The 19,424-nt window shown below is 39.3% G+C and overlaps 1 protein-coding gene across 11 annotated transcripts in view; it reads right to left on the reverse strand.

Moving 5' to 3' along the window:
• Positions 1–1,496: 1,496 nt before the first annotated feature.
• Positions 1,497–19,424, reverse strand: part of MYO9A (myosin IXA) — a 347,057-nt gene continuing 329,129 nt past the window's right edge. For 10 of the 11 annotated variants that reach the window (XM_027572329.1, XM_027572328.1, XM_027572332.1 and 7 more), the window contains 3 exons: positions 9,125–9,327; positions 6,924–7,066; positions 5,794–6,257 (listed from right to left, as the gene is read on the reverse strand). In XM_027572329.1, the coding sequence (XP_027428130.1) occupies positions 5,794–6,257; positions 6,924–7,066; positions 9,125–9,327 (810 nt within the window). Of the gene's footprint in view, positions 6,258–6,923; positions 7,067–9,124; positions 9,328–19,424 lie in introns of all 11 variants that reach the window. The other variant, XM_027572325.2, reaches the window with a different exon arrangement.

A 19,424-nucleotide genomic window follows, 5' to 3' on the forward strand; every position in this document is an offset into this window, starting at 1 on the left:
CTTGTTTTCCTAATACAATACAGAGCTCAGTTGAGCTCAGGATTTATTCAACATTTTGCTGTAAATTGGCCCCAATGAAATTCGAATGGGAAACAGCTTTCATTGCATTTAGGGCCGTTGCTAGGAGAGGGGATACCGTGAAAGCTTTTTTGCCCTCAACGCCAGAAATATCTTTGGTTATGAAGCACACAGAGACTATCTCTGTGGACCTATCTGGGCCTTTCTTTTCAACTGCAGTTTTCAGATTTGTGAGACAGTTTTCCTCTTCCACCCTAAGGGACTATTTGATGGTAGGAAAGGCAGAGAAAGACCCAAAGATGGCAAGAAGCATTGGGAAGGTTTGTTGTAGATTTAGTTACCACAGGGGTACATTTTCAAAATGGCATTTCTAGGTTTCACTTGGCCAATTAAAGAAACTTTAAGAAACAATTCACTATCCTTTTCATTTTGATGTAAATTTGATGGAAAAATGTAAACAATGCAAAAAGAAATGGGAAAATGATCTCAGGATTTTAAAAACTGAATAAATTTCCATTTCACCTTAGACCTAGTTTGGCATTTGGGAACCCCTGATCTCATTCAACCTGCTTGTCCAATATTTAAGCAAGGGCACCTTTTATTAGGTGCTGGGGATCTAAGAGTCAGGAAGATAAGTACATTTCTTGCCTTGGGAAGCTTACATCAAACAGTTGGTTTATTTATTGACAGAGAGAGAGAGGAGAGAGAGAGAGAGAGAGAGAGAGAGAGAGCACAAGCAGGGGGAGTGGCACACAGAGGGAGAGGAAGAAGGAGGCTCCTGAGAGCCAGCCATGGGGCTCCATCCCAGGACCCTGGGATCATGACCTGAGCCAGAGGCAGATGCTCAACCAAGTCACCCAGGCGCCCCTCAGTTTTTTGATGCCACACATACTGGGCACTGTTGAGAACAAGAGACATCTAACCCAGTTCAAGGGGGAAGAGGAAATTTCCAGTAAACTGCCTTTTACACTGAGACCTGAGAGTCCGTAGGAGTTAGAGAGAAGTAAACCTGAGGAAGAGAACTCATCTCCAGATGGGAAAACTGACACCCAGAAAGGGCTCATGACTTTCTCAAAGTCACACAGCATAGTGGCAGAACAAAAATGACAACCTAGGCATGAATTCCTGGGCCCCTACTAGCAGATGTTGCTACTTCTTCATAGTCTTTTTGGTGAGGATGCTAACTGTAGACTTACCGTCTTCACTGTCCACCTAGCTCTAGGCTGATTAAAGGAAGTCTTTACAGGAAGCAGCTAGCATCTCTTACAGAAAAAGATTATCTTGAATCTCACCTTCACTTGAATTCCGCAGAGTTCCAATAATTACTGCTTCTGCACTTTGTTACTTTGGGGCTCAGTCCTTTCCTTAAACAAAGATCAGCTTAACAAACCAAAATCATTGCTGTTTCTTGGAGTGGGACTGGAGTGAGCTGGGGTGGGAGCCAGGATGGTCAGAAAACAAACCACACGTATTGCTGCTTCTGGAAGCTTTGTTCTTTAATGAGCCATGGAGTGATCTGTTCATCAAGCTGCTTTTGTGTAGCTATACAGTGCATATTCTGAGCGACACAAACTGCACTTTATACAGATGATGTCTTGCTCCTCCCGATCCAAAAAAAACCAACCCAAAAGGAAATTACAAAGTGCCTGTTGATTGCATCAGGAATGTAATCAGTTCCGTGGGTGAGATAAATCATTCTTTTTATAGAATTATTCTGTTAAACAGTAAAATGATATATTTCACAGGATACGTCCTTTTACAATACATAGTCTTTTAAAAAATTTACACTCAGCATACTTATAAATTACTTTAAATCCATTAAAATAATATAATACTAATCTGTAATCCACACCTTTCCCCTAGTAAATACAATTACTTGGTTCAAAAGGTGCAACTTTTAATGTGACCTAAGAGGGCTGATAAATAGGTGTTAATTATAAATGAATAGCAAGGTGATTAGGCCCGTTCGTGTGGCTTTTTTGAAGAACAGTTTTAACCAAGAGACCAACAAGACCTAATAGATCCATCTCCACAATCATCATTTTGCTGTTACCTTTTAACACCAAATCAAATGTGGGAGTGTTTCCAGAGAAAAGTGGTTAAAAGTAAGTGAGGGGCACAGAAAGACTGAGGATGCCCTCAGATACCAAGGACTTTTACTACCAAGGCTAGCATGGTGCCACTGGGGGACAGTGCTGGGGAACTGTCACAAAATTATGGATAGGCATGACGCATTTGTCAACACAGAATGATGCATGCCCCATGCCTAGCTCCCCCACCAAGGGAGAAAAAAGAGGAGAGGAGGATGAGGAAAGCCATCTGGACTAGATTTCTTTTTAAAATTAAAACTCTCTTAGCTTTGAACACATCCTGAGAATTTCTCCTCTAGTTTACCAAAGTGCTTGTGAAAGGTACACATTCGTTATAGTTAAAAAAAAAAAAAAAAAAAAAAAGGAAAACCATGGCCCACAGTCACTGAAGTGGACATGCAGAACCTTGCTGGACCTCCTCTTTTCAGCATGCTTCTAGGACCCCCTTTCTTCTCTGTCTTTGACAGTGAAAACAACCCTACTGTCAAGGAACACAGAAGTCTCCACTAACCTCCCAGCAGCAGGGTAAGAGCTGCAGCTGGTTTCCAAAGCATGAGAAGGTAGGGGCTCTGGTATCCCATCCCCTGACTTCGGGTCCCTCTGTCTCTTCAAGGCCCATACTGGGAACTCTGTATCTCCCTTTGTATTTCCAGAAGCCTAGAGTGGCAAAGGAATTAAAATGGCAGGAAGTGCATTACAAACTAAGTATGTCACCTCCCTGATTCTTGCTGTTAAACAAATTTGCTTCACTTAATGATACACAATGTAACCTTAAAATTATACTACTCTGCTTCTACTACATTTTCCACTATAAGGGACAGTTGGCTTTAATGTGGAGAAGTGAAAATCCAGGCTTTGGTTGGGGCTGGGAATGTGTGATATGAACAGAATTCCTCTGTATTTTGGAGTATGGGCTCCAAATGTGGGGCTGCACATTGCGGCCACACGGGGTTTTGTCTGTGGCATCTGAGATCAAAGAAAAGCAAAGGAGAAGCGATGGGTGGCACAACTGTGACACATATGAAGGTTAAACACCTTTGTTATAAGTGATTATAACACAGCATCACTTTGTGGTAACATAACTTTAACCACGGAGAGGATCAGTTAAGACCGGATGGAAGGAGATACAGCACTTGGTTCTGACAGTTTCTAAGAGTTATGGCTTCATCTCTTTATCAGGCCAACAGTACTTGTTATCCTATGAGAAGAAAAGCTTTCTTTCCTTCAGAGGGAGGGTCCCACACTTGCTCTCCATTCTTACGATTGTGTGGATCTCTCCCCAACCCCCACCCCCCCCTTTCTGGCAGTTTGTTAAATGACTAGAAATCCACAAATCTAGCAACCAAAAAACAAGTATTTTTTATTTAATTTTATCCAAATTCAGGTTTCAGGTCCCTGAGAAATATAAAGTCTCTTAACATCCATCGCCTAGTTCCTATAAAGTGACCTATATATATTTTTTTTCAACTGCCAAAAACTTATTTTGCAAACGAACAAACAAAATCTGAAAAAATTTAGAAGGGAGAACATATACCAAGATGTGTTCTCCAGGCCGCTCCTCGGGGCCAAAGGAAATTATCCAACAAGGGTCCTCTCTTTTTCGTACGGTATTTAACCAATGTTCTGGAGCAAGTAGAGAGTAGCAGTCAATGCCTAGCAGGACACTACTTCCCCAGGAATACTGAAACAGCCTGCACAGCCCCGCTTGGGGCCCCGGGGCCCCAGAAGTCCCAAGGGGCCCCAGAAGTCCTACTTGGACCCGACCATGCTGAGGGGTTGGGTTTTCCTCTAGGAGATTCTCCGAAGTTCCAATTTTCAAAAGGCTTTACATTTATTACTCCTCAGCATGAACAAGGTGGCAGGTGTTTGCGGGACATAAAATCTAACACTTACTCACAACCATCATCATTCTGGAGATTTAAAAAGATTCCTATCCCTAGCTCATTTCTGAAACCAAACCAGGAAGAGGTAAGACTCCTGCTACCATTAGCTGCCACTCAGAATGTTGTTCTAAGCCTGACCTCTGGGGCTTGACAATAACCACCGAGGCAGTGACGTGAGGTTCAGTGTTGTGTAACAGGAGAGAATCTGCCTTAACAAAAGTTTTAATATTTCTACAACTTCAAATGGAAGAAGTATGAAAAGAAAGAATAACCAAAATTCGGGTTACAGATGGTAAAGGCTCTTTTTCAGAACAGTGCACGTGGTAGTTAGACAAGATGCATTTAGTAACTTTAAAAATAAACACTTTCACATACTTATCTCAAGAAAGAGTATCATGTTTCATTTTCCATATATTATAAATAGCAAAAACAGATTTCTAATCCCACAAATGCTAAGAAGCTTAAAATGCTATTATAGCTCAGGTGTATGGAGACACCCAGTGGTGAAAAAGATGGTCTGATTTTTCCCTCAACCTAGGGACAGTGGCTCTCACCCCTATCCAATGGCCCCTAATCTGTGGAAAGAAATTCCACAAGGAGGAGGAGGGAAGCATAAGGTTAAAAAGAAATATGCATACTATACATATATATTTACAATAAACTTCAGTAACCAGAATATTAACAAAAACTGCTTCAAGTAGTCCTTGATTTATTTTTTCATCTATTTAATACTGATGGTCTGAGGAAAAGAAAATAATAGTTAGATGGTTATATTAAAAACCTTTTTATTTTTTTGGCAGCTTTCTGTTAACACTTATTCATGCAGTGTTGTGTATGAATGTTTTGGGAGAAGTGATTAGATGGTCACATTACTTGTCTGAATTTGTGGTGGAAGATGAACAGGTTCATATGCGATCTTCAGTTTAATCTATACAAAGAAGAAAGCCTGGGTGGATTAGGATGAGACCCTCATGTTTAGGGATCACCATGTCTCTGAGACACTTAAAAAAAAAATTAGAGGAACCTAATCCTAGGACCAGGAAGTATGAGAACAGCAGGGCAAGTGAAACTTCAGCCCATGCAATATATTTGGCAGGAACTAACCAGGAATGAAACCAGCATTATTATGACACTGAACATCATCAAAAAACAAAACACGTACTCTCTTCTTCATCATGTAACCAGATGTCTGAGACATGCTCTGATGGCTTCATGGAAACAATTACTTTTTTACTTTCCCCAGAATATAACATGGAGTATTTCTCAAAAATCTTAAAATAGAGGGCTTAGGCTTTTTGTTTACAAATCCTTGGAAAAAAATTATATTCTACCCCAGCTCCTAACTATCCCAAAATAAACCCAAAGGCTTTTGCTTTCACGGTTAAGAAAGATTTATATGTTTTCTTCAAATGTCAAAAATCAGTGGTTCCCTCAGGCCCACCATGTCCCCCCGCCAGTTCAACACCCACCTCTGGGAAGGAAAAGTGAGTGGAGGAGAGGCAAGTAGGAAGACCGCCAACCTGACCCAAATCCTCTGGCCCCAGGCGGCTCCACTTAGTGAACTCTCCAGGCAAATACAGCAGCCAAGGCACAGCCGGCACCATCCCCAGCAGGCTTCAAAGAGGCCTTTCTGCTTCTGCCGGAGGCCCAGGAAATTAGCACCCAAGTCCTCAGTTGTATGCGTGGGCAAGAGGCAGGACCACAGTTAGGATGGACTCCTGTAGACAAGGGGATGAGAAGAGGCCCCGAAGATGAGATGCGTTTACCACTCTGTAGCCATGAAGGGGCACCCAGCTGCCAGTTCAGACCATAAACTCATTGTTTCCAAAGAGAGCTAGCTGTTGGGTGGAGCTGGAGTCTGGGTCTGCAGTTTTCCTGCGGCCAGACACAACTGTCCCCTCTGGGGTCTCTTTGGTTTTCTGAGGTGAGTTTTTCACATTCTTTAATTTTTGTTTGCCCTTTTCAGGGTTGAAGGTTCCTCTGCTGATGAACTGAGGCCTGTCTTCCAGGGATTTGGTCTGGCCCAATGGCCCTTCCATTCCCAGGGCCTCCCCAGCTGAGGCAGCTCGGTAGAATGGAGATTTAGAATAAATCTGAAATCGTTTTCTGGTCCCATGAGAAGATGCAGTGTTAGACGAACATAAAGGAGAGGCTGAAGAGTCCACCGAATCCAAAGAGCCTTGCTGCTTTTTTAGCTGCTTTCGTAGCTTGCTTGAAGGTTCAGGTTTGCCAGACGCCTTCAGGGAGCTCAGGGCTAAGCTTCTCTCTAAAGCAAAAGGAGAAATCAAAGCTCTAAGTGACAATTTCCTCTAAAGCAAATCATCCCAAAAGAATAGGTTTCACCACTTCCGTGTGGTGGGTGGGCTGAGGTCTGAAGGGTCCAGGCTGACCTACTTTGTCCACAGTCATAACCTGAGAAGTTATCCATTTCTACACGTATCATTTAAGAATCAACCCCAAGAAGTCTGGAGTTTGACTACACCATTAGGAGAGGTCTACAACCGTCACTGTCATTTAAAATACTGCCAGGATATGTAGTAATTCTAAGTCTCCCTGAGCCATGCCAGGTAGTTAAATATCTCCTTTGGTATAAGCCCATCTCTCAGCAGGGCACAACTCCTACTAACCACCCTTAGAACATGGATCATGGGTCAGTAAGACAACATGTGTTGTGATTATTGGGTTTTCTCTGTGGTAAACAGAAGAGAAAACATTAAATTGACAAAAAAACTCCATTACATTAAATGTTTGGTTTGATGAACAATATGTAATGGAAGCTTCACAAAGATCAGTATATTTGAACTCCTTAGGACTTTGTCACCTTCTCACATAAGATCAGGCATTCTTGAAAGGGATTTTGTCTTAGCTTGGGAATCCTTATTCCTCCCTTGCAAAACAAATCTGGAGTCTCTGATCTAATATGTTCATTTACCTGATTTCTCAGAGATGGCACCTTCAGACTCAATATTCAAATTTTCTGAGCTATCAGCAGTCCCAATGGAGGCCTCAGACTCAAGCGTTTCATCATCAGAAGCACGGGGTTCCAGTACAAGCATCTCAAACGTTAGCTCCTCCCTGTAGGATATAAACAAGAAATACACTAGTGTTTGATAAGAAGAGGAAGGAAGACAACAGGAAAAAAAGACCTATGATGAAAGAAATTTAAGTAGCAAAATAGTCACATTTCCTACTGTTCCCATCCAAGGTGGTCATGAAGACTGGTAAGCCCCAGATGATGAAGGCTACAAACACAAAGCCTGGGACCTATAATAGAGCAAAAAGTGAAGTGGGAAAAGATGCTGCCGCTGTAAGGTATTTTGGTAAGATGAACTCTGGGCTGATAACCAGGAGATCAGGGTTCTAAACTCACTCTAAACTCATACATAATGCATTGGGAAACTACTTTCGTCTCCCTGGACCTCAGCTTCCTCATCCACAAAACAAAGAGATGACATGAGATAATCTCTAAGATTCCTTCCAGCTCTTTAACTATCTTCCATGAACTGGCATTAACTGGCTACAAGATGATATCCTTTACCTTAACCACAGAGAGACCTCTGATGAAGTAAAACATCACTGATCTTTTTGTCCTTTGCCTCTTATGCCACCTCCACTCACACTCTCTACTCCTCTTCATCAGGCACCCACCTACCTCTCAGTTGTGCCCCCTTGTTCTCTCAAGTTTTGGTACTTGGTTCCTAATCTTGCTTTCTTGCTACTACCTGATGTCACCCTGGTCTGTCAATAAACATCTTTGTAAAAGCTCACTTCAGTATTTTCACACCGAAGTGTCCTTGTGTCTGCTACTTCTAACAACCTTTCCTTCATGTTATGTGGGCAACCTTCTCCAATGGGCAGATCTCAGAGTTTGTCACTACCTGGAAATATACCAGCTCTAAGTCCCAAACCGTCCACAACCTCCTTACCAAATCTCCTCTTTCAGAGCCTCTTAGCTTTGCTTCCACTCTACCTAGCTCAAACTATTCATCCTTCTATACCTCCAATACCATTTTCATCAAAGCTGAGTGAGGTCCTCTTTTCAAATCAGATAGCTAGCCCCTGGTCAACGTGCACCACTTCTGCCTAATCATGTTCTGCAGAGCTGAGCCTCAGCTGCTTTTTTAGCTTACCAAAATTCTAGAATCAATCCTGACACGCAAAAAGTTACTTTAACAGACTCATATGTCCCCTAATGCATCAAGCTCTCAGACCTCGGATCCTGGAACTCAGAAACAAAAATCCCCTTAAAACTTTAAAGGGTCTTTATTGTCAATAAGAACTGGTACACAGTACCCTCAAAAAGAACCATAGCGTGTCCGTATTATCCCCAAGATATAGTGTTATTGTTACCTACCCTTGCTTCAGTGATGGTAGAGGGCACAGAGTTGACTATCTCTCTCCTAAATTGCAACCAATTTCCCTACCTAGTATCCCAGCACCCACTAGAGTTGCTGCCTTACCCTGACCATCCAGTTGGTGGCCCCATGGCTATACTGATCTTCAGATAATAGCCTTCTTTAGGGAGTTCTTCTTTTTTTAAGATTTTATTTATTTATTTGTCAGAGAGCGAGAGTGAGCACAAGCAGGGAGGGCAGCAGGCAGAGGGAGAAGCAGGCTCCCCGCCCAGCAAGGAGCCCAATGCAGGACTCGATCCCAGGACCCTGGGATCATGACCTGAGCTGAAGGCAGATGCTTAACTGACTGAGTTACCCAGGTGTCCCACTTCAGGGAGTTCTGAATAATACCCATTCTTGAAAGGGACTCTGTCTTAGCCTAGGAATCCTCACTCCTCCTTTTAAAGACCAATCTGTTCATTGTAACTGATCTCAGACCTGTTAGGAATCCAGGCTAAGACTGACACACCTTATCCCAGCCAGCCTTCTCCAGCACTGTCACTGAAGAAGCTTCAGGTCTCCCTGCTCATGGAGCTTCCTTCGCTAAGGTGACAACTCTTCACTCTCTTACCCGAGTCCAGGCAACATGTCTTTGTCATCTTTGCATCCCCTGTATTACCTGATACAGTGCTTGACACATAGGGGATATTTAATAAATAAGGAAAAATCAAGAGAGCAGAGAATGAAGAAAATGAAAGCAGGTAATAACTAGTCGCTCCCTTTCCTCCTGGAAACTCACTTCTCTTTCTGTAGGTTCTCAATCTGCTCAGTCAGTACTCTCTCCTCTTGCTGCATAGCTGCTTGCTGTTGTTCTGTGATGTCAGTCTCCACAGCTGCTTCACTAGTCAAGGTCTCTTCTGGGACGTCAGACATGGAGGGCAACCGAACTACAACAGGAGAGGATGGACTTGGATAGTTTCCTCGACGAAGTCGCCCCTTTCCCTGCAAAGAAAAATATGTGTTAGCAAGTAAAGTGAGTGACTGCATTAGTTGTTATGTGGCCCATTCAGGATAGCAAGTGTACTTCCATCACACCAGGTGAATGGTAGGAATAAATGGTAACTTTTGGCAAGGCCTCAGACATTTACAAGATACTGTCCATCAAACACATTTAGATTAACTATTTCTTGCAAGAGCACTAGAAAACGGATACTTTGGTGGGTGGGACTGTAGGAACACATGCACTGAGAGGAGATTCTTCATTTAATCTAAGCTTTGTCCACTCCAAATTAAGTATCCACACATGGCTATTTAAATTTAAATTAGTTAAAATTAAATAAAAGTAAAATTTTAGTTCTGTATTCATACTAGTCATATTTCAAGTGCTCAATAGCCACAGGTAGCTAGCTAGTGGCTACCATACTGAACAGTGCAAGATAGAGAACATTTCCATCATCCTACAAAGTTCTGACGGACAACACTTGGAATGCACAATCTCTCTAGGAAGACTAAAGAAACACGTCCTGAAAAGTCAGTTTCATAAAAAAAAAAAAAAGTCATTTATATATCACAAGATGCTAGTGAGAGAGATTCTGAGATCACCTTAAGGAATTTCCTTCTTGAGATCAGAGGGGGAAAAAAATCTCATTGCTTTTAATTTGGTTACCTTGTATGTGACTTTAGCTTCTGATAATACCAGACTAGGTATTTCAGATTAAACCTCCTGCTGAGAGCAATTGGACCAAACATAAAATATTCCTGAAGGCACCAGAGAGCTAGTTAACAAGGCAAACCAAAGAGAGGCTAGTTCAGCATTCACGGCTAATCTAAATTTAAGAAGAGATGGCTGAGAATCTGAGCAGAGCTTCTGACAGACTACAGCAGGGGTTAGCAAACTATGGCCCTGCGCCAAATCTGGCCTTGTGCCTGATTTTGTAAATAAACCTTTACTGAAATAGATTCATGCTCATTAATTCACACATTGTCTAGGCTCTTCCAAAGAACAATGGCAGCATTGATTGTTGCATCGAAGACTGTATGGTACACAAAGCCTAAAGTACTTGCTCTCTGGTCCTTTACAGAAAAAGTTTGCCAATCCCTGGGGTAGAAATAAAACACACAAGGGTATGGACTGCTGGTAAAACCTCCATGCCTGACACAGGGATCCCCAAGGTTTGCATCCTAAACATAAGAGTAAACTGAAACAAACGTCCTTGTGGACGCTGTAGCCTAGCTTCGAGTCATTTGAAAGGTCCAGAAAACTGTAATTCCTAAAACTGGATTAAAGTAACTCCAGATTGCTAGTGCCCTAGAACCTGACAGAAACAATGAAAAGACGCCTTAGAGTAAAATCATATCCTCTCAGGCTTCCAAATACTTTTACAAATAGTTTTTCAAATACTATATATGACACATAATCAAAGGTAACCAAGCACAAAAAGAGACAAGACAATGTAAATGAAAACTAGTGAAAACAACAAAACCCAGAAACCCTCAGTGACTCCAGATATTGTGGCTATCAGACAGACTTAAAATAACCATGCTGAAGGAGATAGAAAGATTTGAAATACTGGAAGTTAAGTCAGAAGAAAATACAAAGAATCAAGCAGAGAAAACAAAATTTTTCCTGAAAAATTTCAGAAAAGAAGGTAAAAAGTTAGAGAGAACACAATAAAAAGATCTGCCATATGTAAAAAGAATACCAGAAGAGGCGAGAGATCCTGTAGAATACTGAGGAGATAATGACAGAGCATTTTTCAAAACCAATTAAATATATCAACCTACTGACCGAAGAAAGCCTTCAAACGCTAAGGAAGATAAATAAAAAGAAGTCCATACATAGACCAATTGCTAAAAATTAAAGACAAGAGATAATCTTAAGATTTATTTATGACAGACAGAGAGCGTGAGAGGGTGAGCAGGGTGGGGAGGAGCAGAGCGAGAGGGACAAGCCGACTCCATGATGAGCACGGAGCCTGATACAGGGATTGATCTCACAACCCTGAGAGATCATGACCTGAGCTGAAATCAAGAGTCAGAAAAAAAGTATACCTGCAACAAGGACACAAAGTTAATATTCAGAAATCAGTTAAATTTCTATATACTAATAATGAAGTAGCAGAAAGAGAAATTAAGAAAACAATTCCATTTTCAATAGCACCTAAAAGAATAAAGTCCCTGGGAATAAACAATCAAAGAGGTGAAAGACCTTTACTCTAAAAACTACATAACAGTGATGAAAGAAACTGAAGATGACACAAACAAGTGGAAAATACATTCCATGCTCATGGATTGGAAGAATTAATATTGCTAAATGTCCATACCACCCAAAGTAATCTACAGATTCAATGCAATCTCTCAAAATAGCAATAGCATTTTTCACAGAACTAAAACAAATACTAAAATTCCTAGGGAATCATAAAAGACCCTGATTAGCCAAAGCTATCTAGAGAAAGAAGAACAAAACTGGACGTATCACAATTCCAGATTTCAAGATACTACAAAGCTGTAGTAATAAAAAACAGTATGGTACTTGCACAAAAACAGACACATAGATTAATGGAACATAACAGAGTCCAGAAACAGACCCTTGCTCATATGGTCAATTAATTTACAACAAAGGAAGCAAAAATATACAACAGGGAAAAGCCTGTCTCTTCAACAAACAGTGCTGGGATAACTGGACAGTTACATGCAAAAGAATGAACTGGACCACTTTCTCACACCAGACACAAAAATAAACTCAAAATGGATTAAAAACCTAAATCATAAAACTCCTAGAAGAGAACATAGGCAACTCATAAAACTCCTAGAAGAGAACATAGGCAATAATTTCATAAATTATAAAACTCCTAGAAGAGAACATAGGCAATAATTTCTCTGACATCAGCACAGTAACATTTTTCTAGATATGTCTCCTAAGGTAAGGGAAACAAAAGCAAAAATAAACACTAGAACTACATCAAAATAAAAAGCCTTTGCACAGTAAAGGAAGCCAGCAACAAAACAAAAAGGCAACCTACTGAATGTGAGAAGATATTTTCAAATTATATATCCAATAAGGGGTTAATATCCAAAGTATATAAGGAACTTACACAACTCAAAACCAAAAAAACTACAAATAATCCAATTTAAAAATGGGCAGAGGACCTGAATGGACATTTTTCCAAAGAAGACATACAGATAGCCTACAGACATGTGAAAAGATGCTCAACATCACTCATCATCAGGGAAATGCAAATCAAAACTACAATGAGATATCATCTTGCATCTGTCAGAATGGCTAGAATCAGAAAGACAAGAAATAACAAATATTGGCAAGGTTATGGAGAAAAAGGAACTTTCTTACACCAATGGTGGGAACATAAATTGGTACAGCCACTTTAGAAAACAGGGAGGGCGCCTGGGTGGCTCAGTCGGTTAAGCGACTGCCTTTGGCTCAGGTCATGATCCTCGAGTCCCGGGATTGAGTCCCACATCAGGCTCCCCGCTCAGCAGGGAGTCTGCTTCTCCCTCCGACCCTCCCCCCTCTCATGTGCTCTCTCTCTCTCATTCTCGCTCTCTCAAATAAATAAATAAAAATCTTAAAAAAAAAAACAAACAGTAGGGAGGTTCCTCAAAAACCTAAAAGTAGGACAACCAGGCGCCTGGGTGGCTCAGTTGGTTAAGCGACTGCCTTCGGCTCAGGTCATGATCCTGGAGTCCCGGGATCGAGTCCCGCATCAGGCTCCCTGCTCAGCAAGGAACCTGCTTCTCCCTCTGGCCCTCCCCCCTCTCATGTGCTCTCTCTCTCTCTCTCTCTCATTCTCACTCTCTCAAAATAAATAAATAAATCTTTAAGAAAAAAAGGTAGGACAACCATATGATCCAGTAATTCCACTACTGGATATTCACTCAAAGAAAATGAAAACACTAATTTGAAAAGATATATGCACCCCCATGTTTATTGCAGCATTAATTTACAACAGCCAAATTATGTAAGCAGCCCAAGTGTCCACTGATTGATAAATGGATAAAGAAGTAATGGAATATTATTCAGTCATAAAAAAGGATGAGATCTTGCCATTTGTGGCAACATGGGTGGAACCAGAGGGAAAAAGTCAGATAAAGACAAATTCAAGATTTCACTTATATGTGGAACCTAAAAAACAAAGCAAATGAATAAACGAAAAGCAGAATCAGATCTATAAATGTAGAGAACAAACTGATGGCTGCCAGAGGGAAGGGGGCAGAGAGATGAGTTAAGGGAAGCAGGAGATCCAGGCTTCCAGTTATGGAATGTGTAAGTCATGGGGATGGAAGGTACAGCACAGGGAATCTAGTCAGTGGTACTATAACTACCTGTAATAGCACTGCATACACCTGTGGTAAGCACAGGCATAACATATATTTGTTGAACACCTGAAACTAATATAACATTTTGTGTTAACTATACTCCAAAAAAATTTTAACTGAGTTACGAAACGGAAAACTATATATACACGTGCAACAAAAAGAAATTATTAGGTTCAAAGGTTACTTTTCAACAGAAATAGTGGAAAGCAAAACACAACAGACAGTATTTTTTTTAAAGATTTTTTTATTTATTTATTCATGAGAGAAAGAGCGAGACAGAGAGGCAGAGGGAAAAGCGGGCTCCCCGCCGAGCAGGGAGCCCGATGCAGGACTCGATCCCAGGACCCTGGGATCACGACCCGAGCCGAAGGCAGACACCCAACCATCTGAGCCACCCAGGCGCCCTAGACAGTATTTTTACAGTGATGAAAGGAAAGAAACTACCAATCTAGAAATCTACACACAGCAAAACCACTTTCAAGAATGAAGTTGAGGGGCGCCTGGGTGGCTCAGTTGGTTAAGCAACTGCCTTTGGCTCAGGTCATGATCCTGGAGTCCCAGGATCGAGTCCCACATCGGGCTCCCTGCTCGGCGGGGAGTCTGCTTCTCCCTCTGACCCTCCTCCCTCTCGTGCTCTCTATCTCTCATTCTCTCTCTCTCAAATAAATAAATGGAATCTTTAAAAAAAAAAAAAGAATGAAGTTGAAAAAAAGAATGAAGTTGAAATAAAGACATTTTTAGACAAAGACAATGTGTCACCAATACAACTGCACTAAAGGACATATAAAAAATGAAGAGAAGTCAGGGTGATAAATGAAGAGCAAGGAAAACAAAAGTAATTTTGAATGAATATTGATTACATAAAACATAAGAATAATGTTTTGCTCATGAAACACTACATCAAAAACTAATGATGTAATGTATGGTGATTAACATAACAATAAAAAATTTTAAAAAAAGAATGTTTTGGATTTAAAGTATATAGATAATTAAAAATAACAACAGCTACTATACCATATATAATAATATAATAGCTGAAGCATGTGAAAGTCCTTACATCATCTAAGATAAAAGCACAAATTAATAGATTTTGATAGTCATAGATTTATGTGTAATCTTTAGGTTAACTATTAAAAAAAAGAGGAAAAATGTAAAACTTGAAACTAACAAAAGAAAAAATGGAATAAAAAGGAACCAAAGAAAAAAGCAAACAAAACAAAACAAAAACAACAAACCCAAAAAAGGCAATAAAGGAACATGTATCAGGTAGGAATAACAAAAAGCTCAAAATAAAATAGATTTAAATCCCAATATACCAAAGGTTACATTAAATGTAAATAGATTAAATGCTCTAGTTAAAATCTGAAGATTGTCAGACTGTCTTAGTAAAGAAAACCCAAGTATATGAAGTTTATAAGGGACACATATAAAACATAAGAATTCAGAAAACTGGGCGCCTGGGGTGGCTCAGTCGTTAAGCATCTGCCTTTGGCTCGGGTCGTGATCCCAGGGTCCTGAGATCGAGTCCTGCATCAGGCTCTGGGCTCAGTGGGAGGCCTGCTTCTCCCTCTCCCACTCCCCCTGCTTGTGTTCCCTCTCTCGCTGTGTCACTGTCAAATAAGGAAATAAAATCTTAAAAAAAAAAAAAAAAAAAGAATTCAGAAAGCTGAAAGTAAAAAGATGGGAATAAAAGACATAGCATGTCTAATCAAAAGAAAACTGGTGTAGCTATATAAATTCTAGACAAAGTAAACTTTAAGGTAAGAAGTGTTACCCGTGATGAAGAGGGATATTTGACAAAAGCTCAAATTATGAAGAAGATAGAAGACTTCCAAACTTGGAAGTGCCCAAGAAACGCCTCCTGAAAACTTAAAGTAACATACTGACAGAATACTCAAAGAAACAGACAAAGCTATAACTAGCACAGAAAAAAAACAAATGTGTACACACAAACCAGTAAAGCTACAGAACGGAACAACCTGATAAACATAAGTGATATTACAGACATATAGAGAATTCAGTATCTAACAACTTCAGAATATTCTTTATTTTCAAGCACATACAGCAAGAAAATATATTTCCAAGGGGTTAAAAAAATTTATCTGACCTTTAAAGTAATTTAAAATAAGTTTCCTGATAGTGTCATCACAAAGAGAAAACTAAAAATCCCTATAAATTGAGAAATTAAGAAACAGACCTTAAAATATCCATGGACAAAGAAGAAGTCACAATGGAAATTAGAACTTATTTTGAACAGTATCAAAATATGTGAGATATACTTTAACACTGCCTACCTTAAAGTTATAGCCTTACATGCATACATTAGAAAAGAAGAAAGGTTAAAAATTAAAGAGATAAGCATCAATTTCAGGAAACTAGGTAAAGAGTAACAAAGTAAACCAAAGGAAAAAAAGGAAACAAAGAGTAAATGAACATTAGAAAAAAGAGGATCAAAGCTAATATGTAACTTTTTGAAAAGACTGATAAAAAGTTTAAAACCCTGGAAGACTGAAGAAAAAATAAGAATTCACAGATAACCAAAGGCAGGAATGAAAAAAGGGACACTACTATAAATCTTGTAGACATGAAAAGGAGGCTACTATGAACAACTTTATGTCAGTAAATCTGGAAGTTCATATAAAGTGGAGAAATTTCTACAAAAATCCAAGTAATTAATACTGTCAGAGAAGAAATTTAAAAATGTGAAAAATCTTATAAATTGAATCTATAATTTAAAACTTTTCCAGAAAGGGCGCCTGGGTGGTTCAGTTGGTTAAGTGATTGCCTTCGGCTCAGGTCATGATCCTGGAGTCCCGGGATCGAGTCCCACATCAGGCTCCCGGCTCAACGGGGAGCCTGCCTCTCCCTCTGACCCTCCCCCCTCTCATGCTCTCTCTCTCTCTCATTCTCTCTCTCAAATAAATAAATAAAATCTTAAAAAAAAAAACAAAACACTTTTCCAGAAAGAAAACTATGGGCCAGATGATTTTACTAGCAAACAAGAAGACAAATTCTTCCACAAAAGTTTTTTAAAAAAGAACTCTTTCCCAACTCATTTTCAGAGGCCAGCATTACCTTGGTATCAAAACATAACAAGGATATTAAAAGGACTATTATAGGATAATTTTACTCATTACCACAAGTGCAAAAATCCTAAAAACATACTATAAACCTAATCAAGCAATATATAAGAAGGATATTACTGCAAGACTAAGTTGATTTATTGCAGTAATATGTAAATGATGGTTTAACATTAGAAATTCACTGTGTGTGTCAATAAAATAGTCTCAATTTTTTTAAAGATTTTATTTATTTGTTTCAGAGAAAGAGCACAAGTTGGGGAGACAGGCCAAGGGAGAGGGAGAAGCAGACTCCCCACTGAGCAGGGAGCCCGATGCAGGGCTCGATCCCAGGACCCCAAGATCAAGACCTGAGCCAAAGTCAGATGCTTAACTGAGTGAGCCACCCAGGTGCCCCAATAAAATAGTCTCATGAACACCAAAATACATATAGTAACAGCAATTCATAAAATTCAACATAAAATCATAGTAACAACTCTTAGAAAAACACAAATAAAAGGGAACATACTTAAAAAGCATCTACAAAAATTCCATAGCAAACATCATACTTTGTGATAGAAGACTGAAAGCTTTCCCACTGAGATTGGGAACATGCCAAGAATGATCCCTATCAGCACTTCCTTTCTACATGGTACTGGAGGTTCTAGCTGATGTAAGAGAAAGAAATAAAAGGCATAAAGACTGTAAAAGACCAAATGAAGTTATCATTATTCATGAACAATATGACTGTAGAGGTAGAAAATCCAAAGGAAACCACAGAATTATTAGAATAAGTGCATTGAGAAAGGTCACCAGATACAAGGTGAAAAATATAATCAATTGTTTTTAATGAGAAACAGATATAAAAATGTTAAATAACATTTATAATTGTATTAAAATATTAAAATCCTAGTAATAATTCAAACTAAAGATGTGTAAGATCACTACACACCGAACTTTAAAACATTTTTGAGAGGAACTGGTCTATATGGAGAGAGAAATCATGTTCATGGATGGGAACAATATTGTAAAAAAAATTTCAATTCTCCCTAAAGCAATCTACTAATTCAATGGAATCTCAGTAAAAATCCCAAGAGAATTTTGTGAAGCTGATTCATAAAGAGCCAAGAATAATCAAAACACTATTGAAGAAGAAGGTAGGATGACTTCTTCCAGCAGATAATTTTAGAAAGCTATAGTAATTAAAACACTGTTGTTGGTACAAGGTCAAAACAGAGCATAGAAACAGACCCATGCACACAGAGACTCCTGATTTATAATAAAAGGGGAACTTCATGGCTGTATGGAAAGAACGCTTTTTATTTTTTATTTATTTTTTTTAGAGCAAGACAGCAAGCAAGTGGGGGTGGGGAGGCAGTGGGAGAGAGAGAGAATCTTAAGCAGGTTCCTGGCCAGGAGCGGAGCCCAGTGTGGGGCTAGATCTGATGACCCTGAGGATCATGACCTGAACTGAAGTCAAGAGTCGGACGCTTAAGTAACTGAGCCACCCAGGAGCTCCAAGAATATTTTTTAAATAAATGGTGCTGAAAAAACTGGATATCCATGTGGAAAGATAAAGATCACTGCCTTCATTTTATCACATACAAAAACTGTCTCCAGGTGGACTGGATACTTAAATATCAAAGGCAAAACAATAAAGCTTTTTAAAAGATAGTAAAGATGATCTTTATAACCTCAGGTAGTAAAAAAAATTCTTACACATGACCCTACAAGTTAAGATTGATAAATTAGACTACATTAAAATTAAGAACCTCTGTTAATCAAAAGATACCTTTAAAACAGGGTGATGGGTATTGAGGAGGGCATGGGTTATGATGAGCACTGGGTGTTATACCTAACTAATGAATCATTGAACACTACATCAAAAACTAACGATATATTATATAGTGGCTAACTGAACATAAAAAAAAAAAGATACTTTTAAGAATGGAAGAAAAAATCTGAAACAGAAGTAACCAGAATTCATAAAGAACTCCTACAAATCAAACAAAGACAGACAACCCAATGAGAAAAATGGGCAAGGGATGTGAACAGGTCCTTCACGAAAAAGGATAGCCAAATGGCCAGTATACTTATGAAAAGGTGCTTAAGCACATTAGAGTCACAGCATAAAAAAGCAAATTAAACCACTCTGACACACCCATTAAAATGGCTAAAATGAAGAAATCTGGCAACATATGTAGTAGAACAACTGGGAACCCTCCCTCATACACTGCTAGTACAGTACAACCATGTTGGAAAAAAGTTTACTATTATGTAATTAATGTTGACGATACATGTATCTGTGACCCAGTAATTCCACTCCTATGTATCAACAAAAATATGTGCATGTCTCTATCAAAAATACATGTATCAGAATGTTCATAGCAGCATTATTCATAATTCCCCAAGACATAAGTCAAAAGTCTTTCAACACTAGAATGGATAAATTGTGGTATACATATATACCTGGATACTATATAGTTAACAACGAGCTACAACTAACCACAACAATATGGGTAAGTCCTACACACATACTTATTTTAGTCAGAAATAAAACAATACATGTTACATGATTCCATTTTTATAAAGCCGCAAAACAGGCGAAACAAAACTATAGTGTTCAGAGATACATACATACAACAAATAAAACAGTGTAAGTGATTAACATAAAACTCAGGTTATTGCTTACTTCGGGAGAGAGAG

The sequence above is a fragment of the Zalophus californianus genome, chromosome 6, assembly GCF_009762305.2.
Source record: "Zalophus californianus isolate mZalCal1 chromosome 6, mZalCal1.pri.v2, whole genome shotgun sequence".
Classification (NCBI taxonomy): domain Eukaryota; kingdom Metazoa; phylum Chordata; class Mammalia; order Carnivora; family Otariidae; genus Zalophus; species Zalophus californianus.